General features: G+C 46.8%; 2 protein-coding genes across 2 annotated transcripts in view; both read left to right on the forward strand.

Moving 5' to 3' along the window:
- The window catches only part of LOC125756127 (2-Hydroxyacid oxidase 1-like), a 39,713-nt gene extending 39,102 nt beyond the window's left edge, over positions 1-611 (forward strand). Inside the window, exon 9 of the mRNA XM_037666470.2 lies at positions 411-611. Within this exon, the coding sequence (XP_037522398.1) occupies positions 411-478 (68 nt within the window). The 3' untranslated portion in view covers positions 479-611. The remainder of the gene's footprint in view (positions 1-410) is intronic.
- Positions 612-11,666: 11,055 nt separating this feature from the next.
- LOC119399655 (2-Hydroxyacid oxidase 1) overlaps positions 11,667-26,400 on the forward strand; it is a 51,605-nt gene continuing 36,871 nt past the window's right edge. Inside the window, exons 1-3 of the mRNA XM_049417804.1 lie at positions 11,667-11,794; positions 18,406-18,592; positions 21,941-22,092. Coding sequence (XP_049273761.1) covers positions 18,420-18,592; positions 21,941-22,092 — 325 coding nt within the window. The 5' untranslated portion in view covers positions 11,667-11,794; positions 18,406-18,419. The remainder of the gene's footprint in view (positions 11,795-18,405; positions 18,593-21,940; positions 22,093-26,400) is intronic.

Below are 26,400 nucleotides of genomic sequence, written 5' to 3' on the forward strand. Positions count from 1 at the left end.
ATTGACCTTCTACACTATGGCCAATTGATAATTCTGTACTCCCGTTATTACCTTCACCCTTTCCTAGACTCATCAAAGAACTAACCACAGCAAGACAATTCGACAGCCCTCAAGCCGCGTTACCACGCACAAATATTTACTTCTTCGCTCAGCAATCTCCGATTGGAACGACTTAGCTAGTATTGCTGCGAGTTGTAAAAATGTTTGTGTTCATGATTGCCTTTTTTGTATTTGCCTCTGTAACTAGTCCTGCAAGCATGCGGTATGCTCAAATAAATAAATGAATAAATAAATAAATAAATAAATAAATAAATAAATAAATAAATAAATAAATACTAGTCGGTGTTTAAATATGTTAGAACATAAAGTGCGCATTGCTCAAGGTTGAAAATGTTTTCTCTGTCTTTTAGGCTGCTGCTCCTTGAGCGAACTACACACGGATATGGTGGTTCGCCTTGAACGAATATCTAAGCTGTGATGAGCATCGCACGCCAGTTATATGACGGTCCTGACGCAACCGACCACGAGGATTACGTTTACATAGACCACCTACCGCCTGGCTTCGATGCAAAGTACGCCCCCGGTTACAATACAATAAACGAAAGAGCAAAAGCAAAATGCGCATCGTAAATTTTCTTCCGCGAGGGGAAACCTTATTGAGTAGTGCCGGGAAGTTTCGAAAGTATTTCCATTGAGGAGTGTGACACGCGAAGGTTCTGGAGGCACTTACAACGTGGTCTTAAGATAGGCACGGCTGTCAAAGCCGGCACTGGAGAGCCAACTGGTGACCCTAGACCAAGCTCGGCGAGCCGCCGCGGCCAGAGGGGCTCTGCAAGAGGGCTCCACCCGGGATTGACCACGGAGTATCTTCTTCCGATAAAGTTTGTCATTCCTTCATTGGAAGCTTCATTACAGCCGGTGGATACTACTGATAATCATGTCGTGTAGTATGAATAAAAGTAGTCGTGACGTCTTCCTATTAGCATGTACAGACTCGGCTTTAGTTCATGATGCCTGATTGGCCCATTATAGACGCTTAGCAAGCGTCTGCAATCCGCCATTAGCGAGTTTTGAATAAGGGTACTGAGTTAGATAAATTGTTACCACTCACCAGGTTCACAGGTCTAGCTGAGGCAGAAGCTTTTCGAGGCCGAGTCTTTGAGCTCCGCGGGCATATAATGTGCCATTTTTACGTTGCCACTGATTCAGAAAAATAAAAGGAAAGGCAGCTTTGAATAGATGTAAGCTGTCTCACTCTCGACGGTGTGATTTCCGTCGTTACTCGTATCTTCGTTTCTTACGTTGACCTTTATGTTCACCTTTATTTTATCGTATAAATGCTAGAGCACAGCACGGGCCTGATTTTTCGACCCGGGCCCGGCCCGCGCCCGCTTTATGAAGCCCGAACCCAGCTCGGGCCCGGGCGTACATGACCAAACCCAGCCCGAGGCCGGCCCGGGCGTTCATTACTAAATTTATCCAGGGCGCGCGTGTTCATGAGCCCAGCCTAGGCCCGCTAGAGGATATTAGTTGTTGATGATGATTATTAATGATGCTTTGCGCTTTGCAGCGGCGATCGGACGGAAAATCCGGTGTGTACAAGCATCGAAATGTTGCTTTGCCCGCGGTGGTAGCTCAGCGGTTAAGCTGTTACGCTGTTAAGTCCTAGGACGCGGGCGCGATTCCCGCGGCCACGGCGGCCGCATTTTGATGGGAGCGAAATGCAAGAACACCCATGTACTTATCTTTCGGTGCACGTTGAAGAACTCCAGGCGGTCGAAATTAATTCGGCATGCAATGCATAACGTTCGCGTGTGCTCGAAGGCCCGACTTAGGCCTTTTAATGAGCGCGCCCGAGTCCGGCCCAGCCCGCAGCCTCAAGCCCGGGTCCGGCCCAGGCCCGCAGCTTCAAGCCCGAGCCAGGCCCGGGTCTGCACTTTCAAGCCCGAGCCCAGCCCCGGCCCGCCGGAAAACGCTTTGGAAGGCCCGACCCGGCCCGCGGGCCGTGCTGGGCCTGGGCTTTCGGGCCGGCCCGGGCCAGTGCAGTGCTCTAATAAATGCTACCGGCATTGCAACCCAGGCGAAAAGTTGGTTGCTTTCTTACCGCCATCATGGGACCTTAAAATGGCAGCCATATCTATTACGAGGTCATATCTGTCACCACTTGAAACCCTATTTCCACGTCAACTCGAGACATTAGGCCGCAGTTGTGGGCTTTCGGCTCTCTTCATTTCATTCCAATAGCAACGTAAGGGTATCTTCTTGGAGGTGGGTTCTAGTTATTGTAGGGCGAAGAACCAACAGAGGTTGATTGGTTCGTTGTGTGGTTCGCTTGTCGGTATAGGATCATATTCACTGCGAGGTATTGGTTGGGAATCGTATGTTGTCGGAAGAATGATTTGCCATGTAAAAAAAAACAAAACAAAAAAACAAGCAAACAAATCATTAGCAACACAACTTTACATGATCAACTGCGAAAGTAAAATAAAAATATTACATGAAATTGTCGAGATCATTGCGTTGAATTAAAATATCATTTCTCCAGTGGCTGCAAGTACATACAAGTAATACTGTAGTGGATGCTCCCGAATTGAAAAAAATCACAGCATATCCACGTGGTGAATGATGATGAGTGGGGCGGAGCGAACTCGCGCTGCAGCACGGCGATGGCATTGGCGCGAGCGTGGTGCTTCTTGATGGAAGATATTGTGACTAGATTGTTTGAGAGCCACAATCTGTTGCGCACACCGCAGCTATGGCCGAAACTGTTATCAAGGAAGTCCCGCTGGAAGCGCGCGTCGGCGCCTTCGGGCAGAGCCCGCCTGATGCGTTTTGCAGCCACATCACGTGCTCACACAGCCTCGGGCTCTGCCTGCCGGTACGCGCGCTTTCTCGCCGCTTCACGGTCATTCACATTTTGAAGATCCGATTCGCGCCGCAGCCGTGCAGCTTCGGCTTCGCGGGCTCGAACGGCGGGGTCTTCGCGCCGCAGCCCTGCAGCTTGTCGAGCAGCTTCGGCCTCGCGGGCTCGAACGGCGGGGTCTTCTGGCCGCAGCCCTGCAGCTTGTCGAGCAGTTTCGGCCTCGCGGGCTCGAACGGCGGGGTCTTCTCGCCGCAGCCGTGCAGCTTGTCGAGCAGCTTCGGCTTTTCGGGGCTCGAACGGCGGAATCTGCTTCGCGGCGTCGACGTGCAGCTTCGGCCTCGCGGGCTCTCACCTCAGGATTCTGTCTGCGAGCGCGCGCTGCCGCCGCCTTCCGTGCCCTCCGTTCCGCAGCCTTGTCTTCCATCTGGCGACTCCGAGCTAAAGAGAAAGCGTGCCAAGAGGGAGCCTCATGGCGCGTTACTTCTGAAATGTTGTCTTCGGATGTCGTTGAAAACACGAGATGTAGTAAAGAAGAAAGAACGCCACACAGACGAACACGCACGAGAGTGTCACTCGTCAACGTCGTCTTCTCCTTCTACTGCATACCAGAACGCGCGCAGTAAAGTTGAAAGAATGCCACACAGGTGAACAAGCACGAGAGTCTCACTCGTCAACGTCGTCTTCTTCTTCTACTGCATACCAGAGCGCGCGCTTCTCACGAACTAGAGGTGGCTACTACAACGCTACAAACAAACGGAGGATGGACAGACCCACGGCATAAGGAGCTTCGCCCCTAAAAAGAATTGGATTCGCAGCATGTTTACGATAGAAAGACAACTGTGTTACAGACGCTGTTAAACAATTTGACAACGCTGTTAAAAAGTCACAGTTTCGCCGCTAGGGCGAAGCAATGAATGCGATAGCAAGAAACTGTAATGCTATACGAAGTGAGGCTCGCCAATGGATACCCTGTTTGAACAGCGCTCCTGTTGCAAAGGCGGCCGAAGCAGCGAAGGAAACTAGCGTGCTTCAAGTGTCGAGCTGTGACACTTGATAGTTCGCACTCATGTTCTGTTTGTTCGTTTAGCGGCGTCCCTTGAGCTCGAGTGACTTTCTAATTTGCTCTATCTATCTCGTACGCTCCTTAACATCAGCACGGACATCCCTCCTCCCCTCACCACGAGATAACCGCGCGAGCAGACAGAGGAAGGGCAAGGCTCTCCCTGCGCAAATATTAAAAGAAGCGAGCGAGCTGGCCGACGACTTTTAAATGAGCCCGTTGCGCTCCTCGCGCCATCTCGCTGGTAATGAAGAAACGCTTAAAAGCGCCTGCCGTCTCGGAGTACTGCCAGCGGTAAAGGGTGTGTACAAACGCTCGCCGTTAGCTACCTGAAGGATCTGCGTTTTGTGGCTTAGTGGTTACGGCCACGCGCTGCGAAGCGAGAGGTCACTGGTTCGGTTCCGCGCTTCGGAAGCATTTTTCTGAATTATTTTTCTTTGGGACTTTTATATATATACAATACTTATACATAGACGGTGCATGACGGCGGCGGCAGTGACGGCAAAAACCAGCCGAGACTGTCCATATAACTGATGTCGCAGTTCCTTACGTCTGTTGAGAAATCTTAATCGGTCTTTGTCATCCCTGTGTTCCATTCTACATTTATAGAGGGGAATCGGTGAGTAATGCGATTTGCCCAATTTCTGTGGCACATAGGGTTACGCCCGCGGATGACTTCTTCATTTTTAGTGGAACAGTGGTGAGTAGTGGGACTTGCACAATTTCTGTGGCCCATACGCGCTAAGAGTTTTGTGCGTACACTGGACCGCCGGATTTTTTTTTTCGCTGAGCCATATAAAGGTTCACTTTAAAAACGTGAAATTTTGGCACGTGTAACGAAAAGGTGGAGTTAGACAAAATGTAGACGAGGTAAAGAAATGCGTATGCATCTGCTGCAAAGCGCAGGCTGTTATCGACGTGCACAGGAAGGGCCATCAATTACTGCAAAAGCAAGATTTGCGAGAAACAATAGCAGAAACAACGTGCTCTACTTTACCGAACGTATGATACCGTAAAAGCGAAATTGGTGAGAAAGAAATGGGCGAAGCTTGCACTAAGGCGCGCAAGGCTTGAAATTGGACGATTCTGAAGACTAATCTGATTGTTTCTAAGTTTTTTCGAAGCGTTAGCTAGGTGATGCATGTTCTAGGTTGCTTCTAGGTTGTTGCTAGGCTTCAGCTAGGTGATGCTAGGTTGTTTCTACGTTGATTCTCAGCGCAGAGAGGTTCGTGTTAAACCACAGACAGTCACAGTCACGACACGGTTGTCCAAACTCCAGAGACAGAAACTCGCGCTGAAACCAAGCGTTCAAATCTCTCGTAGATCTACGGGCACGTAGTCGTTGGCGTAGGCCTTCCATCGCTTCGGGGTCTTCTGGCATCCGCCGTTGCCTTTCCATTCCCTAGTATTCTATCTTTGTGCGTACTTTGGGTCATCGGCTCGTCGCCGTCGCTTCGCAGCCATTTGTTGTTGGGCTAACTGTTGCCTTCTTCACTTTTAGTGGACCAGTGGTCAGTAGTGGGATTTATCCCGTTTGTGTGGCACATACCCGTTTATGATGACAGCTTTCTGATTCGTCGGACAAGAAACGACTTGCTAAACAGCTTCGCTGTTCAAACGCAATAATCGACACTAAAATAATTGTTATGAATGGGTTGAAAGAATTTTCTTATGTGCCACCCGAGTTTAGCGGAACTAATTACGAAAGCGGACGCCGCGGGTACGATCCAGGAAACAAAGCCTCACAACCACAACGACGCCAAGATGTCACCAAGCTGTGTACTATTTTATTGATGACTACTGTAATCATTTACGAGCAGGCACCTAGAAGGAGATAAGTAGGCTTAAGGAATGAGGTAAAATGATAAGATGTACGCGGTAAAGGTGGGACTACTGTTCAAATTTATGCATTCATTGCCTGAAGACATTAAATGTTCATCAGAAACTCGGTCAAGTATAGCGGTATTAGGAAGCGTGGTTATGTAGGGGTGAAAGTTTCAGTGCTGAATTATTTAGTTTTTAAAATCATCGCAGTTTACAAACTCCCCATAGGCCCATGTATCAAAATCCGAACTCGCCATTGGCCGAAATTGCGTGGTCTGCTGATTCTCGCGTCATCTGTTGATAAAAAAAAATCACAGCATATCCACGGAGTGAATGATGATGAGTGGGCGAAGCTGCGGAGGTTCATCGGTAAACCGTGAATCTTCCGCGAATTCTGCCCAGTACATCATCACCGACGTGAGATCGGGCGCATTTATACTAAAGGTTCGATGAGTTATGACGACTTGCAGCTCACTTTAATTTTACTTGTACGCTGTGAATTTTCATTGTTTAGAAAACCATTGCTTTAGAAAACATCTGGCGTCTTTCGTTAAGCAGCTGGCGTCTTTTCGTTTTGCTTTCGAAACATCTGGCGTTCTTTCGTTTTGCTTTTACAATACATCTGGCGTCTTTCGTTGGTTTATTTCATCAATCAACGGCGTTTTGAACAAAATTTTTATTGTTTAATCACGCACAGGAGAAATCTCACCAGGCACTACCTTGGAGGTAAAGAATGGCTGCTAATGGGAATGAGAGACAGAAGAAGTCGGCTTTTAGCTAACGCTGCGAATTTTTTATTGTTCAACAACGCACAGGAAAAATCTTCCACCGGCACCACCTTGGAGGTCAAAGCGTAAGACTGGTTACGCACTACGACTACGACTACTACGACTACGACTACGAGGGATGAACGGGTGCCGCCTTAAGGAGCTTCGCCCCTGAAAGTCACAGTTTCGCCGCAAGGGCGAAGCAATGAATGAGATAGCAAGAAATTGGAAGGTCACACGACGAACGACAAGCAGCGCGATACTGGCAGCGCACCGCTGAAGCACAGGTATACATGCACAGGCATACACAGGAAGGCACAGGTATACCCAGGGCAAGCGTGAAGTAACAAAGCTCGCAGTTGTTACGTCTTTGTGCTTGAGCAACGCGCTGAAAGTGTCGACAATGTTTGTTTCCTCAAAGTTATGGCGCATACCTACTCTGGTGAACTGGCCAAAACTGCGTGTCGAAAATGGAGAATCATACGCTCTTAGGCATTTCTTTTTCTTTTAAACTGCGGCGCGTGGAGGGACCCCTCTGCGTCTCCTGCCACACGGGGGCGTCTGGCGCAAGGTGGGCCCAGTGTTCTTTTTTTAAAATGCGAAGCATCTTATGGCGGAGTTCAATCCGGTGGTGGTGGTTGCGGCATGACCACCCTTACTGTGCAAGCGCAAACATTCCCCACAACCTCCTCCCCAAACACCTCCTCTCCACTCCCCCTCTCCCCTCCCCTCCCCCTCTCCTCTCCTCCTGCACAACGCCGCGATGAGCGCCAGCGCATGCGCGTCCCCTCCCCCTCTCCTCTCCGATGCTCCCCCCTCTCGCGCGCCTGTCGACCGCGTTCCCCCTCGCCCTGTGAGAAATAACGGCCAGGCCAGAGGGAAGACACGACGTGCTTAGCGTTCCTCTTCGCGTTCCACGACGCGAGGTCGGTATCATGCCCAACGAACGACAACGGAACGCGATCGTGCAAGTGCTCCGGCTTCGCATCGCCTCATGGCCCCCTTTAGCGGGAGATGGTGTAATTTTTCTTTCCACATCATGAGTGGGTACAGGGAGGGGCCACGTTGTCGTGCGCGTATCAAGGGCAGTTTTGAAATTAAAATAAAATGTAGGAACGTTGCATGATAAAAAACACGCTGAAGATCCTTCGAGATATGCGTAGTAGCAGCGGTAAATGGTGAACATAGGCAGCTCGCCGTTATTTCGCCGGGACATACATGGCGCGTGGTTGAGTTGTCTAACACAGCGCGCTGGGGAGCGAGGGGTCGCTGGTTCGAATTCCCGGTCCGGCCGGGCACCTCGTAATTTTTTTCCTGCTTTATTTTTCTTTGTGCCTTGTTTATATATACGCATACACATACATATCCGGGACATGACGGCGACGGCAAAAATGCGCCGAGAGTGCCAAAATAATTGCTATCGCAATAAAAATCCGCCGAGAGTGTCAATGCAGTTGCTAACGCAATACGACAAAGAAAAATTACACCATCTCCCGCTAAAGGGGACCATGTATGGATGCGAAGCAGCGGGGAGATGGTCCGCTTGAGCGGGAGATGGCGTAATTTTTTTATTGCGTTCTCGAGCCTTTGCCATCCTCTGGTGTAGAATCAGCACTGTCTTCCAGTCTCCATCTAGCTGCCGCTGCGTCGAACTGCGGGCGCCCGAGGTATTCGACTCCCGCAAAGTCGCAAGATCATGTGCGTCTGCCTCTCTGCAGTCTATGCCATTGGTGTCGTCGTGGGATTCTTCAGCGGGGGAAGGAGAGCCCGAGCGCCCCGCGTCTAGAGCCACAGAAGCAGAGGCGGCCATCGGCCGTCGTGCCACGTCAAGACGCCGGAGGCGTCGCTGCTGCCTACTCGTCGAAGGAGAGAATGAGGCGCGCAAGAGGTGGGGAGCGTAGGAGAGGAGAGAGAGGGGCACTGGATGCGCATGCGCTGGCGCTCATCGCGGCGTTTTGCAGGAAAGAATGAGGCGCACGAGAAGGGTGGAGCGTGGGAGAGGAGGGAGAAGGGGAGGGCACGCGCATGCGCAGTGGAGCGCGGACGCCACCACCGGACACAGCCCCGAGCAAAAGCTGCTTCGCTTGTAATAAATGGTCCTGACGACTCCATCACTGCGTGCGGTGTTGAACAGCTTGGGAGGAGCGCACGCAGGGGTGGCGCCGCGGAATCTATTTTTTGTATTGCTGCTCTGAGATGGCGCGACAATTTGGAGGCCCTCGCAGAATCGACCGTAGGCATGTTCGGGTTCGGAACGCTGTTTCGCAACTGGCATGATTGATGAGCTCCAGTTTCAAGCAAGGAGGTGAAAGTTTCTTTTTAAAACCTCCTTGGTTTCAAGATTGCGATGGTAGCAGCAAGCGTTGTACTCAAATAAACTTCCGGTCACTTCATTTATCGGTCTGTAACGCCGAAGCGGAAAGCGTGTTTTGAAGTTGTCTCAGAGTAAGAATAGTCTCTTTTTATGTTTTCTGATACAAAGGAGGCGCATGAAATTGAAGGGTACCCCTTTTAATCTTGTGTATAGCTCAGAAGAGTGTTTTTTTTTTTTAAATATTTGGCTAGACACACGGAGAAAAGTGCTGAAAATGTGCGGGCTACTCGCCTAGGGTCTTGTTCCTTGCCAGTGCTACTAGGCTACGTCGACGCACAAAACCGGAAGCCGTCGAGGGCCTGTGGAATGGGCGACCAGTACATTTAGGGACGGCTTAGCACTCTCCCGTAGTAGAAACCACCACCTAGTTGCCCTCCCATCATGCAGAACGTAGTATGGGTAGATCTCTGAGTCGTTTACTTTATCTTTTTCTGCACAAATGCGAAGTAGGGACAGCTCCATGCTTCTGTCACGTAGTAGAGTAATGAGAGCTTTGAATCGTTTAGATTTATTCTAAACGCACATTCGTACAATGTCTCTTGGATCTGGTAGTATTTGGTCTAACACGCTTTTCTGAACATAAGATTCTTCTTTGGACAAGGTCCAATCAGGCGAGTGAAAGAACTCGCTATCTTGGGGCTCTTCATACACCACACACACAGTCCTACCTCCCGCATAACTCAAGCAGGGCGCAGAGTAGGTGGGCCGTATGATTCGACGCGTCGCAGACAAACGCGGTGGGTTGCGGGGCAAAGATGCGCTTCGGCTAGTCCATTCCTCCGTGACCAGTCGGGTCGTATATGCTGCACCCTGCCTCCGTTCTACAAAGACACACGAAAAGAAAATTGATGTAATTATAATAAAGGCAACAAAACTGGCTTTACACCTTCCCATCACCACCTGAAGCAAAAAAATTTGGCAGATCTCACGTACCGTTAAAATCGATGTTATGCGAAGCATGCGCGCAATGGTGACTGTACAGTAATTTTTCACATTGAGCGGAACGTTATGGAATGACGATAGAGAAATATGGAAGTGCTATACGCACACTCATATGTTGAAGAGTCGCATATCTATTATATAACCAGTTGTTTACAGTTGTGTAACGATGGCAACAGTAACATGGGTGTTAAAAACACCAGGCGCGGTAAGCTGATATGTAGTGCTTATATTCTTCAATACTGGATAGCGCGAATCCGGACAGGACATAGAAGGAACACAGATGCACAGGACAGGCGTTACTCGCAACTGAGCTTCATTCAGGCAAGTTTCCCTAGATATTCTCGAGTCGAGCACCTCCACCAAAATGTTACGTGAAGGCACACAGGGAAGCAGTGCGTATTTACAATATATTTACACAACGCTTAAGCGTTAGACAAGATGGCGGAGAGCGTGCCGCACACAGCAACATCACGTCGTCTTCTTTGGTGCCTTCCTTGCTTCGGCAGAGTGAAACATTCTTGTAACAATATATACACAGCCGAGTGGCCCGCGCAGGCGCACTGCACGTAGGTTACAGTCACAGTTACAGGTGTTATGCTTATACTTGTCCGTTATTATGGAGAACGCACGCACGTTTCACGAACCCGTGTGTATGTGTAGAAGGGGTTCTTGACAGTTCTTGAAGAAGGTCATCGTCACCGTGATCAGTGTGCACTAGCAGCTCGACCGGACTTGTTAATCGGATCCGTTCGTGATCGCGGTTATGAGGAGGCAAGTGTAGTGAATTACGAGTTATAGTGCAGGCAGTGGAAATCGTGGATGCCTCTTACGATGAAATGATCTATGATGCCTCCTATCGTGGACATGGCAGCGAGGTCTTTTGCTCTCTCCACATCCAATCCGTCTTTCACGCAGTATAAGGACCAAGCGTTGTTGGGCCTTGATAAATCAATGTTGAAGTCACCGTAATGATGAGAGGCCTGGTTCTCTCAGCAGATTTATTGTAGGAAGCACTGACGCCGGTTTTTGATTAATCCACGTGATCCGCATGGTGGACCACGTGGACGAGTGGATGGTAGTTGAGCGTCTTCCAGGGTGTTCTGTGTTCAGTTTCCTCACTTTCCTTGTGTCCGCCGCTGTGGTGTAGCGGTCACTCACATGGACACTCACACTCACGAAGGCCGACGAAAGGCCTGAGTAAAAGACTTGGCGCGCAGATATATATGGGTCTCAGCGAGGCGTCTTCTATGTGGACGTTGCCGGACCGGGCTCAGAGGGGTATTACACGGCGGCTGTCAATCACCAGCATGCTCAGGTCAATTGGGCTCTCCTTCAGAGCCCCGAACTCAACACGAGAGGAATAGGTAGCTATAGCTCTAGCAGCCAAGCGGTGCTATATCAAGCGGTGCTATACCTTCCAAACAACAATAGACGTTGTGCACGCTCTCATATACCAATGCACTGTAAACAATCAACTACTTCTCTGACGACAAGTTTCACTTTTGTGTTATACCGATTCCTATGACGGAGGGATCAGCCGTCTTTTATTCAGTTTTGGTCAGCTCTCGAAAATACAAATTAAATGCCGTTATTTCAATTTCCGGCTTAGTCAGCGATGGCAGTAGCAGTCGTGGTAAGAGGAAGTCAAGTCCACTGAGCAACGTTCTTGCTTTGCGCAGTTGTTGACTTGTGCAGATTGTGACGGTTATCTGGATCGGCTATTCGGGCTATCGGGATATGCTCTGAATTTCTCGTCCCGTGTACTTGGAATATCTGGTCGAGCAACGTCACTACCTTGTCGCTACAGCCACCTGGAGCGAGCTTCTGCGCCAGCGCGGACTGCGAGGACACCTACCGGATACACTGCTTAAGCTCAACACTGTGCTCGTGTAGCCGCATTTCGGCAGTGGCAGTCGTGGCAGCAGGAAGTCAAGTCCACTGAGCAACGTCCTTCATTTGCGCAGGTTGGTTGAGCATTGTTTGCACCGCTGATTTTTCTCCGGCTTTTGTTGTCGCGATTGCTGCTGCGAGTAGTTAAAGGGAGCACTGTAGTTATTGTTACATTTACATGATGCCGTCGAATGCTGAACTGTCACGCGAAGTGCAACAGCTTCGAGCTGAAATTGAACAGCTTCGTGAAAGTGTCTCTGCCATCAGCATTTTTTATGAAGAAATGAAAAAGAAGCATGAACTCGCCGAAGCTGAAAACAAGTTTCTGCAGAAATCTAATGATGAACTGACTACTAAACTGGCTGACATGGAACAGCGTTCGAGAATTAACAACGTTGAAATAAAGGGTGTGTCATGTAAAAAGGGTGAAGGCCGCACCGCCGTGAATCATGCGCCATTTCAACTCGGAGAACCAATGGTTATTCAAGGTATTAATGAATATACATTGGCTGCATTTCGCAGGAAGATGTCGTTAATCAGTCGGTCAGACGTACATTGCGAGCAATAACCAGAACTTGCCAATAATTTTTTTTTTCATGAAAAACTGATAAGGGTTTAAAAGAAATGCTTTCCGTACAAACAGCTCGAGCATACGCGCAATGCTAAAGAACCGTGGCCGTATAAAACTTGTTTTAAGGAAATAAAACGTAAAAATAAATTATTCGAAAATTTTCTGAAAAGCGATAACGAAGAAACGCTTCAACGTTTCAAAGGTCAACGAAATAAAGTAAACAATCTGTTGCGTTACGAAAAGAGAAAATACTGAAACGACATCTACAACACAGATGTAATGAGTAAACAAGACAGCTTAGTCTAGGCTATATAAGTTTCTTCGCCTTAACGGTGATGACTTCAGGCCTACTGATAGGCGGTGACGTTATTCGTAATGATGATTTAGCAAACTTATACAATGATTATGTTGTATCTCTAGCAAAGGAACAGCGCAATTTAGCTTGTACCACATATTCATCGGACAAGATCAATGAGAGTGCGTTTTCGGCGCCAACAGGAGCCAGCGAAGTTGCAAATATTTTTTCGTCTGTGAAAAAAAGCAGGTGCTGTCACGCACATGATACGCATATTAAGCCCATCACACGCGCGTTAGATATCATTGCTGAATTATTAGAACATATCTTTAATCTTGTTTCTTCCAATGGAATTTTCCCACAAAAGGTGCAAATTGGAAAAGTGGTTGTTGTACAAGGGAGGAGATAAAAATGCACTTAACAAATACCGGCCGATATCTATACTTCCAGTAATATCAAAACGACTCGAAAAACTGATTCAAAAGCGTATGGATTCTTTCCTAGATAACCACCGCAACACCACTCTACAGTTCGGTTTTACCAAAGGCCGTACGACGGAACATGCTCTTTACAGCAGAAGGAATTTATACTAATGTTTTTGAACGCGAACTACACACTTTAGGCATCTTCATAGACTTCTCAAAGACGTTCAACGCAATAAATCCCATTACATTGCGAAAGCAATGCGCACACTATGGCTTTCGAGGTGTTTTCCTACAACTTATTGAATCATGCCTAATGTATCGGCAGCAGAAGGTAGTCAGCAGTTGTACCTCCAGTTTACTAAAATTTCAGTGGGTGTACCGCAAGGTAGGCTATTAGGGCCTTTATATATATATATATATATATATATATATATATATATATATATATATATATGTGTGTGTGTATGTGTATATGTAGATGTATGTATGTGTGTGTATATGTAGATGTATGTATGTGTATGTGTATATGTAGATGTATGTATGTGTGTGTGTGTATGTGTATATGTAGATGTATGTATGTGTGTGTGTGTATATGTATGTGTATATATAATTGTCAAAGTTCACACGTCTGTAAAATGTATTATATACGCTGATACAACCTTACTTCTTACTGTTAAAAATTACAAAAACTTAATGACGCAAGTCAGGTACTGGTAAAGTTTGCTGCATAGACATGCATTAACTGTTTAAAATTAAACACATCAAAAATCACACCAATGTCCACGGAATGAGTGATTATAAGTGGGCGAAGCTCGAGAGGGGGAGATCATCGGTAAACCGTAACCCTCCCGTGAAAGTTAGCCCATTACATCATTAGAAAGACGTAAGACTGTGCGTATATTATACAAAATCAACTTTTATTTTGTTCTTGTTCGTTTGTTGGGGACGTTTATCGGCACGCTAACCACTTGTCCCTTGATGCCGTACTGACAGCTCCCATGTGTCAACCGCCTTATACTCATGAACGGTAGACGAGGCGCAATCAGTCGTTCTTCCACGGGGTTCAGCAGAGGCAAGTGATCCGGTCTCGGTGGATATTTGAAACCGTGGGAGACGCTCATAGATGGCACCTTTCCGGCCATCAGGGAACCTTTACAGCTCGCACAAACTTTGTACTCACTGCTGATGGCGGCGGTGGGGAACGCGGACTGCAGCATGGCGGTGGCAGTGGCTCGAGCGTTGTCGTTCTTGATTGAAGAAATCGTGACTAAATTGTTGGAAAACCACAATCTGTCGCACACGTCAGAACTGTGGCCGAACGAAACGTCTAGAAAGTCTCGCTTAAACCGCGCATCGGCAGTTTCGGGCTGAGTTTGCTTGATGCGTTTTGCAGCCGCCTCGTGCATGACTCACGTGCACGTCACTCACGTGCACGTGACGGCACGCGCGAGTGAGTCATCGAACTAGGCAGTCACGTACGAGCTAGGACGGACACACCCACGGCTTTAGGAGCTTCGCCCCTAAAACAAAAGCTGTATACTTCAGTACTAAAAATTAACAAAGCCCGTGTCATGTGCCATTAAAACTTCGCAGTTCAGAACATGAGATAGTACCGCGTATTAGGCGTCGGGGAATAATTTTCGATGAATACATGTCTTGGAACGCACATACTGAAAAGCTATCTGGCACTATATCAAGGATTTGGGGCATTTTATCCCGGGTGCGTTTCTCGCTTCCCAAGGCAGTGAAACTTCAATCAATCAATCAATCAATCAATCAATCAATCAATCAATCAATCAATCAATCAATCAATCAATCAATCAATCAATCAATCAGTTTTATTGTGTAACATACATATAATGACTGGTTATCATTATACAGGTAGGACCCCAGAGCCCAGTGAAAGGCAGTTGCAGGGGTCCGTTTTTTAACAGTAGTAGGTACCGCTGAGCTACAGAGCAATATAAGTACATAAAAGTGCAACGAAATACAATAAATACATTATAGAAACATAGCAATACATAAATACATATAACCACAAAGAAGTCGAAATAATATTTATTAATTCAAGTATTACTATTGTGAGTTTTGCAGGTGATCGCGAACACATTGTTTATACAAATGAAATGATGTGGATGCTGCGATGGTACAAGGTAAACTATTCCAGAGTTTTGATGCAATATAAGAAAATAAATGTGATCCGTAGTTTGTCCTTATGCGGGGTATGCATAATGGTTTACTTAAAGTAGAACGTAAGGAATATGTGGGCGTTTGATATGTTAATGCTATTGACGGACATTGAACAGCGTTATGCAAAAGTTTGTAGACAAGTAGTAATACACGATAATTGACACAAACTGTGATGGGTTGTATGTTTAGTAGTCTATAAGCATATGAAGCTGAGTCTGTTTTAGGGGCGAAGCTCCTTAAGGCGGCACCCGTTCGTCCCTCGTCGTGCTCGTAGTAGTGAGTAACAAGTCTTACCCTTTGACCTCCAAGGTGGTGCCGGTGGGAGATTTCTCCTGTGCGTTGTTGAACAATAAAAAATTCGCAGCGTGCGCGTTAACTAAAAGCCGAATTCTTCTGTCTCTGTAGAAGTGTAAGTGTTAGCTAAAAGCCGACTTCTTCTGTCTCTCATTCCCATTAGCAGCCATTGTTTACCTCCAAGGTAGTGCCTGGTGAGATTTCTCCTGTGCGTGATTAAACAATAAAAATTTTGTTCAAAACGCCGTTGATTGATGAAATAAACCAACGAAAGACGCCAGATGTTTTGTAAAAACAAAACGAAAGAACGCCAGATGTTTCTAAAGCAAAACGAAAAAGACGCCAGCTGCTTAACGAAAGACGCAAGGTGTTTTCTAAAGCAATGGTTTTCTAAACAATGAAAATTCACAGCGTACATGTAAAATTAAAGTGAGCTGCAAGTCGTCATAACTTATCGAACCTTTAGTATAAACGCGCCCGATCTCACGTCGGTGATGATGTACTGGGCAGAATTCACGGAAGATTCACGGTTTACCGATGAACCTCCGCAGCTTCGCCCACTCATCATCATTCACTCCGTGGATATTTGGTATGGAGAGAAGGGCACGCACAGCTGTGTTCTGTGCTACTTTGAGGGGTTTCAGTGTTGTCGGGTAGGTTAATCCATAAATTACTATAGCATACGTGATGTGTGAGTGTATGAAAGAATGATATAATGTTGACATTGTCTTTATTGGGAAAATGTAGCGTAGCCTGTAAAGAATGGGTATTTTTCTGTATATTTTAAGTGTTGTCTCATGTACGTGTGTGTGCCATGGAAGTTGCGCGTCCAAGTAGACACCGAGAAATTTTGTATTACTAACCCTTTCTAGTACTGTGTTATTCATTTTAAGCTGATTACTTAAAGTAAGGTGGGTGTTTTTTGGGGAAAAGATAATGTAATTACTCTTAGAGCTGTTGGCGAGTAGTTTGTTTGCATTAAGCCAGGATGATAATTTTTGTAAGGCTGTCGTTGCTTTGTGGTATAGGATATTTTCGTTTTTAGCTGTTATAAATATGTTAGTGTCATCTGCGTAAAGGATACAATCTTCCGATGTTATGGATGGCAGATCATTAATGTAAGCTAAGAACAAGAATGGCCCTAGAATTGAACCTTGCGGAACACCTCTATTGGTTATATATCGACGTGACGACACACCGTTCATATACACATATTGCCCTCTATTATTTATATAGTTCTAATCTATAAATCGTTGTTTTTATCTCACGTTAACTACTGAGACCTGGTTTGGGGTACGACAACACTAACAAATAACCGTAATTTACACGTCATACAGAAAAATGCTGTTCGAGTGATCGCAAATGTTCCTTGTCGCGGTCACACCACCCCCATATTTTACGATATGAATGTACTAACTCTACCAGAATAATACGATGCAGTGCTTGTGAAACGCTACGAGGCAGGATTAAAGAGCGACAACCTTTTAGGAACCAAACCACCGCAACGTTCTTTATAACTCGTTTCACTCCCACGTGGTTTATTCCACGCACGCGCACTAACTTCGGTAAAGAAATGTCGCGCTTTCTTTTGCCATTTCACTTGAATGCCGTTTCATCTGCCATCTGAGTGAAATAACAGATACGTATTCTTTTTCACTGCCTGTCTATACTCAATGTGCCGTTACTTCGACTTATAGCTGTAATTTATTTACGAATTTTCTTTGTTTTTCAAGCATTCTTTCTTTTTCGTTTCACGTTTGGCTGTACCTGTTTTGGTTGCAAGTGTAGAAAGCGTATGGGCACATTCCCAATCTTTCTTTGGTGCTAGTCTAGTATTTCTTGCATCGTTACACACTCTCAGTGATTTCGTATGTGTAAGGGAATAATTAAGGTCACTTTATTTTCTTCAGCTTAATCTTTTGAGTTTATTATTTTCAATATTTACGCTTCATTAGACATGTAGAAACTGCAACTAAGATCTTTTGCTCAGTTTGTGCATTTTCATTGGAATTAATATGTTGCCTATGCCGCCCATGTGTAAGGAGTCGTGGTCCCAGTCAAGCCCATTAAAGGCTTTTTCACCACGGCTCTCAGCATCCCGACTGCTGGAAAGTAAAATTAAAAAGATGTTGTTGATACGAACACTTTTCAAAAAAAGAAAAAAAAAACAGCGACATTAAAAAGAATCTGTGTTCGGCTCCTAAAATCCCCGACTCAGTACATCGGCATTCATATTCTGGCTCCCTTTTCTATACTTGACCTCGAAGTTGTATTCTTGCAAACTGAGGCTTCATCTCAGCAGCCTCCCGTTTTTACTCGACATTTGATTCAGCCATGAAAGAGGACAATGGCCAGTCTCGACCGTGAATTGTGTGCCTTTAATATCGCCTCCTAGCTCTTCAATGACCCACACAATGCACAAACATTCTTTCTCGGAACTGCTGAAGGCTTCTTCTGGTGGTGTCAGCTTCCTACAGAGATGCTCCTCACATCCTTCGTTAATTGGGGCAAGGACGACACATAGACCTCTGTTGCTAGCGTCACATTAGAGAATGAGTTCTCGGCCAAAGTCTGACGCGAAAAGCACAGTACGGGAAGGCAAAGTTTTCTTCAATGTTTGGAAAGCTTCCTCCCTCTCGGCGCTCCGAATAACAATTTCCGATTCATGTTTTCGGAGACTGTCAGTTAGCGTGCTGGCCAGCTCCGAGTAATTAGGAATATAGTGCTGATAATACCCTGCCATTCCCAGAAGTGCTCGCACATCCCCTTTGTTTACTGGTCTCGGGAAGTTAACTATTGCCACCACTTAATTTTCATTGGCTCCTGTTTTCCGTGTCCTATCTCGTGTAACAAATACGTGACACGGAAGCAGTGCTTCGAAATGTTCACTTGCTCGCACTTCGGTGACAGGAGAGGCTGACATCATGGAGAGCCAAAGCCTGGCAGTTGCTTCATGTACTAATGTCAACCCGGCCAGAACTGTGGCTGACATTGAGAAGATGGGGATGGCAAAGCTCAGCCCGGGGCCCCGGTTCTACTACAGCATGGGCGCTGACGAGGAGCGTACGCTGGCGGAAAACATGCAAGCATTTAAGGGGTTTGTGTCCTTTTTTATATTTCGTTGCCTTAGCAACACAAAGTGCTAACGACATTCTCGTGCCCATTCTCCGCCGAAGAGAGGCCACTCTACCCTGCCGGTTATGGCCAAGAGTTGCTTTCACAAAGTCATTTTCTTTTCGTTGCGGGGACACTAGGAATGACCGACAACGCTCTTCGTGAGGTCTGTGGTAGCGAGGAGGCCTTGGAGCACATCTTCCACGACTGTCCTCGCTACGGTGGGCAAAGACGATGACTCGCAATCGCTCTAACTCACCTTGACCACAGACCGATGTCGCTAGCAACTATACTGGAATGTCACCCTGAAAAGTCGCCGAGGATTAAGGCAACAAAGGCATTGTTGCATTAAATTTTTAAGGGCAGGAGACTTGGACGAGCGGCTGTACACTCATAGCGATGCCGTACACCACACGATTGACGGACTGTGACGTTGCGTGTGTGCTTCTCCCCTCCTTCTCTCTCTTTACTCTCCTTGCTTTCCAACTCCTCCATCTCTTTCCCATGTAGGGTAGCAAACCGGTTATGCTAAAATGGTTAACATCCCTGCCTCCGGTTATGCTTCCTGCATGTCCATTTCGCCGGTATGGTCCGGCATAGCGTTCTGGGGTGCTATGCAGGATGGCCCGAGCTTCTCGGGCACACGAGTTTGCTCCGAGCTCGCATTACCGCGGTCACGACAGGAAGACAGTGCGGAGCACGTGATAGCAGCGTTGATAAATGCGGCGACAAGAACGAGCATGGCGTCACATACGCATGTGCGGCATTTGCGGCGGTTTTCAAAGGAACGCCGCGTGCGAACGCGTCAGCGCCGCCACTCAGTCAACATTTTAACAGTGCAGCGAAGTCAGCGTGATTGTCGCGCTATCTTTTTGCCAACTGATCATCGCGCCTCCCATGGGCGTGTTCGTGGGCGTTCGTCCTCTTTCTAAGAATTCTTTCGTTCCACCTGCAGCACGGAAATTTCCACTCTCGAAGGCAACAAGGGCGCACACGCAGCACTCTGCTGACGCTCGTTTCGCTTCTCTGGAATATTACAGATAAAGAAATGGGCAGGTTACTGCTATACTCACATTGCACGTCTGAAGATTGTTCTGTAGTAACGAATCGGTAGAAACAATGTCTCCAAAAACAAGTTAATAACATTTCTCGCCGCAAATCCCACCAGGGGAGCTTGCTTCGTGGCTGTGAGTGGTACATCGTGAGCGCGGTGAAGTTGAAGGCGAGACATCGTAGCCACGTGATGATATAGCCTTTAGTTCTTCGGGCGTGTGTGCATAGTCTGTGCGATTAAGCTGATAGATTAATCGTTCCGCTCGCTGGCGTTGCGCCGTGAACACTGATCCTCCGCAAGAGCTATCGCGGTGGGCGGACCCGATGTTCGTCGCAGGCGTCTGTCAATCAAATTGATTGACGTGCGAACTGGGGCACAAATTCGTTGATTTTGAAAAGGCCACAGTTCAACTCGGGACTGTCATAGTGCCGGTGTGCCTGTCAAGTGTTTCATGCAGTGGACGCTACTCAGGAGCTTCTTTGCATATAAAATAATTTGGTCAGCTTGCACTACTTGTGCAAGGCTGGAGCCGTTGGAGGGGCTTGTGATCACCTACCTTCTTCGAGTTTTTTACGTGGCTCGTCTACTCACTATGCTTGGCCTGTTTCGGAGTAATGACCATGTCAGTTCGGTCTCAATATTGGTGCTATTGATTGGGTAGGTCTTAATTACCATGGCAGTGAATAGTTGTCGTAATTCGTAATGTTTTAATTAACACGGCAATAATTAATCAGGTTTCATTATCAAGGTCCTCATTAGCACGAATGTACTTAACATAATGCTAATAAGGGTGATCATAATTACCGCGTACTTGGCGGGGAAGTTCCTAATTAGTGTGGTTTGTATTAGCGTCTCCTAATTAACGTCGTGTTAATTAGCATGGCCCTAACTAACATACTTAATACTCCTGTCATGATTGTTTATGTTTTAATTACCACGGCATTAATAACTCAGGTTTAATTCGCAAGGTCCTGAATAGTACAGAGGTAATTAGCATAATCCTAATTAGCGCTACAATAACTAACACGATCTGGGCGAGTAAGGTCATGATTATCTTTCTTTTAATTACACGCTCCTAATTAGTGTCGTGTTAATTATCATGGTATTAATTAGTTTGTTCTTAGCTTTGCACGGTTCATTAGCATGGTCTTAGTAAGACGTGGCTTAATTAGCTCGGCCTTAGCGTGATTTGGCTTAATCAGCTTCGTCATAGCATGTCCTGACTTATCTGGGTATACCGCCCAGCCAATTGGCTAATCATCCGGCCGCACCTGCTCAGGGAGCGAGCAGACGATTAATAAGAGGACGAAGAGGGCGCGCGCCGGCCGAGCAACGCGCTAGAATGTAGAGGCCGACCGTGGTGATTATAGACGTGGCCTCGGTGATTAGCTCTAGCCGCGGTGTTGTAAGGCGCTCGGTCGGAACCAATCTCGGTGGCCACGGTGCTGATTATTCTAAAGGATACTTAGTGCAGACATTAAACGCTTGAAAATGGATTCAAACGGCCGTCGAACACATAAAAAATATAGTTAGTAGAGCTTTCTGTCACTTTTCTTGCATGGGTGCGCTTCTACACTCCGTGGAACGACAAACAAATGAAAGAAGGTGCCTCTAGTTTGAAGACACCACCCAACCTTCTCGACCGCCCTTGACGTGACGCCGCGTTCCATTGTAACCAATGGAACGGAGCGTGCGCTGAGGGATGGATTTCACCTTCGCGTACTGTTAGCTCGTTCAAAAGGGGGTGTCGCCAGAGCTCGGAAAGATCCCGAGTTTCGCCAGACTCGGGCCACCCTGCATAGCACCCCTGAGGTGCTGCAAGGTCAGTGAAGGACATGTCATTCTCCCTTTTCGAATGCAGAGGTCGCGGCAAATGCGATTTCCACCAATGGCGAGCTTGCCGCTGCCTCATTTATAACTGAGTCGATTCAATTCTGAGCGAAAGAACGGCGGTCAGTCGAGAGGCTTGTCTTTTGCTACAAGCGACCGAATGAAGCAAATCGATAATGAAGTCGAGGGGGGCACAAGGTGCACAAATTGTAGTTTTTTTTTCAGTAAAATACGTGTAGCCGATATCGCGTTGCACAGAAATAAAGTGAACAAAATGTGCGGGAAGCCGCCGCTGTGACCCAACCATGCAGCCATGGCAATAGGCAAGTTAGGGGTTTTCAGAAACAAGTTAAACGACGTGATTGCGAGACGCGGCGTGTAGTTTGACGTTTGTGTAACCACGTAGTGTGATGTAGTGTGACGTTTGTGTAACCACGTAAAATGCAGGCTCCGCCTTCTACCGCGTCTTCTGAGGGGCGTAGTGAACCGAAGCTTGGAGACCGTGTTGCTGGGACAGCGAGTCTCGTTGCCCGTCGGCATATCACCCACAGCCTTCCACAAGGTGGCCCATCCCGACGGAGAAGCCGCCACTGCGAGAGGTGAGCGTGCCCGCCGGCTCAGTTGATTGGGTATTTTTATTGCGAAGCTGCATATTGCAATGTGTTGAATACGCGTAGAAGAACAATATTCGGAGAACAGATTAACTCGACTAGTCCAGCGTTTTTGCGTCAACAAAATGGATGCGGCGTAAAAGTAAACATAGAGTTGTATGATTTCGCCGACAAGGCAGAGTGCACGATAACAATCTTGCCTCAAGGACGACACCACTTGCATTAGAGACGAACATCATGCCACTTCTGCTCTTTCGGAACAACGGGGTTTGTTTCGTACAACAGAATTCCATTTTGAGACCGCCATTGGCTGCCGCTAATGATGTAATATGCATCATGCGCAGGACTAGTACCCGAATCTTTTAATGTACGTCTATTTAGTCCCTCAATGTAGTGAACAATGATAATATATAAATTCACTATAGCAAGATTCACTACACTAGACCCACCATTGTCACAGAGCTTCACTGGCTTCCACCTTCAAAGTATTTCAAGGGCTCTGATGTTTTTTTTTTGCAAAAGAGGCATTCTGCTAAGGAACACATATTACCCCGAAAATCCCAGAATAGTACCCAGGTACCTCAATGTCCCAGAAAGGACGACGTTTTTTTTTGGGCATGGCCGCACAGGTTTTGCTTGTATGTCATGTTCATGTATGTGCGACAATTGAACTTGCCTATAACCTAACTGAGAATTAATTCGCCAGTCTTGGCCATAGGCTCCGTACCTTGAAAATAATCGGGAAGCAGGGCTGAAATATTGTCGCACAATCTGCAGTCTAGCCACAGCAATGAAGGGAGAAAAATAGTAAGCACTGCAAGAAGGCTCGTGGGTTCAACATACGGGTCTAATAGCCAGTGCCTCCATAGACTACAGTGGCGGCGGGGACCTCCGATGGCCACACTTCCCCCATTGAAACTTTATCAATTACACGAACTTTATATATTAGCCGAATGCTCTTCAAGATACTATATATAAGTAAGTATATGAGGTATAAGAAATCTAAAAAAAAGTATTAGATCTTGTAAAAATCTTGTTTGCATTATTATCAACCGGCATTCTTGGCCACAATTTCGTGTTTGCGCATAATTTCTTTTTTGAATCCCAACTGTTGCAATCAGCGAAAGCGTTAGCTCACATCTAAGAAATAAGTCTTTTCCTCACATGCCTTATGAGTTCAAGATGGCCATATTTTTTTTCAGGATTGTTACTGCTCGAGGTGTGTCTTTGTATACTAGTTGCTTCCTTAGGAAGTCTCAAAGCCCCGGAAAACTTTACTGAAAGTCACCTCAATAGAGCTCATCTAGACACCCATCATATAGTCATCTACGCGGACGCGCACATCATCAGTCGTCGAAATCGGCGGTTGTTGTAAGCTCATAAGAGCAAAAGCTGTAAAAGATTGCAAGCCACAAGGATAAGGTAAATCCCGACGAAGGCGTGCCTTCATGATTAAACTCGGCGCAACGGACACGATATACAAACGAAGAATACTAGAGCACAGGCGCCGGTCTCTAAACTGATCTTTATTAACGTTGACACACACTTAGGTACATGCACGCGGTTACACAAAAAAACACACGAAGGTGATAAAATATGCAGGATTTTATCACGCCGGCCTACTCAAATACGAGTTTTTTTTGCTGCAGGGCGATGGACGGAACGCTGATACATGAGTTGCTGTTATGAATGTTCAAAGCCTCTATTATCTCGCGAGTTATCTGTTTATTATTCCTGGCGATGATCTTGGTTTCTTCAAATTGAGGGGCGCACCCGCACTCTTTGCAGGGCGCGCCTATATGTGAACGGCCATCGGTGCGGAAATTGGCCTCGTGTTCCCTTAATCTAACATTAATGCACCTTCTGGTTTGTCCTATGTATACCGCGTTACAAGACGTGGGAAGCTGGTACACAACTCCCGTGGCGCAATCAGTGGCTGGGGATCGGTGGTTGACACCGCATCCTGCCGTCTTCTTCTCATTTCTTTCTTTTGCCTTTTTGCTGACGCGTGCGCATATTCGTCCCATCTGATTAGGCACAGAAAAAAACTACTTTAACACCAAATCGGCCTGCCACGTTCTTCAACCCGTGCGACAATCTATACACATACGGTACAACAGCCATTTTCTTGTCGTTTTCCTGGGTTTTGTTTTTCTTGTCTCCGTTCCCTTCAGCCTTTATTGATGTGAATAACTTTTCACATGTTCTGGATACTGCATGATATTTGAGCAGGCCAGAGTGATAAAACCCTGTATGTTTTATCACTTTCGCGTATTTTTTGTGTAACCACGTGCATGTATATAAGTGTTTGTCGACGTGAATAAAGATCAGTTGAGAGTCCGGCACCTGTCCTCGTGCATTCTTCGTTTGTATATCGTGTCCGTTGCTCCGAGTTTAAGCCTGAAGACATACCAACTTGCCCAACTATCAGTGTTACTGAAGGCGTGCCTACCGTCTTCCTCCACGAAGAACGTGTCATTAATTTAAAAAAGATCACAGGCTCGCCGCAAGGGAGAAGCAATGAATACGATAGCAACAAATGGTAATGGTATACTAAGTAAGGCTGGCAGCTAACTCTTTTAGATCCGGTCTCGCGTAACTCTACAAAACGCTGGTGTAAGAGAATACGGCCGCTCCAGGGAGAGAAGCGGTTTTCGCAGTCTCTTCGCGTTGAGAGCACAGTACGTAGAAGAGTATACAAGCCGTCTGCTGAGGGCTGCCGAGAGAGCGCGTGCGCCAGCGATCGCGACTGCGTCATTATAATCAAAGTTCACAGTTGATGCTCGAGCGACACATCCCCCTCCCCCCGCGTTTCTTCATACTCCTTCAAGACGGGCGGGGCGTTTCCTCTCTGCTTGAGCGGGCGGGGCGTTTTCTCTTTGTTGACGGCAGGGCTCGCACGCAGGCTCATGTTATCGCATGCTCCTTCCGTGCGTCGGAGAAGGGTCAACTCCTCGTTCCATCTGTGCTTCAGCCGCGTTCGTCGCCCTCGCCCCTCCCTCCCCCCCGCTTTTACCCGCGAGTAGGACATAACGATGCGCGGGTGGATGTTATAGATTTGGATTTTATACGGAACATTACGGCGACGGCCACACCCCGTTGAGAGCGTCCATATAATTGCTATCGCTATAAAACAACCATATAAAATAATAGTTTTAATAATACGAAGACAGCCAGGCGCTTTGAAGTATACCAGTTGGACGGCAGGATGAAAAGATAATCAGCAACGACCCTCTGTGGTTCTGAAATGTACATTTACGTATCAACACACCACTGTTTTCGCCTTTCTCATCCAGCCAGAATGCGGCCGTTATTTCCGTGGATTGACCCGGCGCTTCCTCGTTAAACAGCACAACTCCTTAGCCCCTATCCCGCCATCGTTGTTAACACTAAAATATGGCTAACCCCACCTTAGGCGAATTTCTGGTTATGAACCTGTAAAACTGTAATGGAATCGCTTTGGACTTCGAAAGCAGTAATCACAGTAATGAAAAACGAAGACGTTCTTGCTAGGCGGCTTTAATAGCACTACGCGCGTTACTTTCTTCTTAACTTTCCTAAAAACAAGTGCCCTTTACACAAGAACAAATAGGGTATTCGAACACATACCCAGATGTCTTAAATGAGGGCTTTCAAACTCACTTCAGCGAGCGTGCCGTAGTCATAAAATTTAGTCTCCCGCAAGGGCCGGTACAGTGGAGAGTGGCGGGGGGAGATCTTGAAAAAATGTCAGCCAACATTGCCATTTGAAAGAAGGCGTTTCCCTTAACTACTATGTGGGTCATTTCTGGAGATGATTTGACGCCAGGTTTTGAGAAACATATCGTTGCTGATCTCGAGAATGACTGAAATCAGTACGTGTTTGAACACATGGTGACCACATGGGGTGCCTCAAGAAAAAGAAATGCTTGAGACCAGTGATGCATGTATAGTTCATGAGCATACTTATTACGGAAGTAAGCAACAAAAAGTACGGAACGAAGACAGTCATGTGGGCCGCCCTTACATCATGAAGCACATTTTTTGCACGTCCCCCTAAGCCTAGCGCGACGCCGCATAGTTGCTTCGAACGTGGTAGTTCAAAAATCACAGCATATCCACGGAGTGATAATGATGATGAGTGGGCGAAGCTGCGGAGGTTCATCGGTAAACCGTGAATCTTCCGTGAATTCTGCCCAGTACATCATCACCGACGTGAGATCGGGCGCGTTTATACTAAAGGTTCGATGAGCGTTATGACGACTTGCAGCTCACTTTAATTTTACATGTACGCTGTGAATTTTCATTGTTTAGAAA

The sequence above is a fragment of the Rhipicephalus sanguineus genome, chromosome 7 (assembly GCF_013339695.2).
Source record: "Rhipicephalus sanguineus isolate Rsan-2018 chromosome 7, BIME_Rsan_1.4, whole genome shotgun sequence".
Lineage (NCBI taxonomy): Eukaryota > Metazoa > Arthropoda > Arachnida > Ixodida > Ixodidae > Rhipicephalus > Rhipicephalus sanguineus.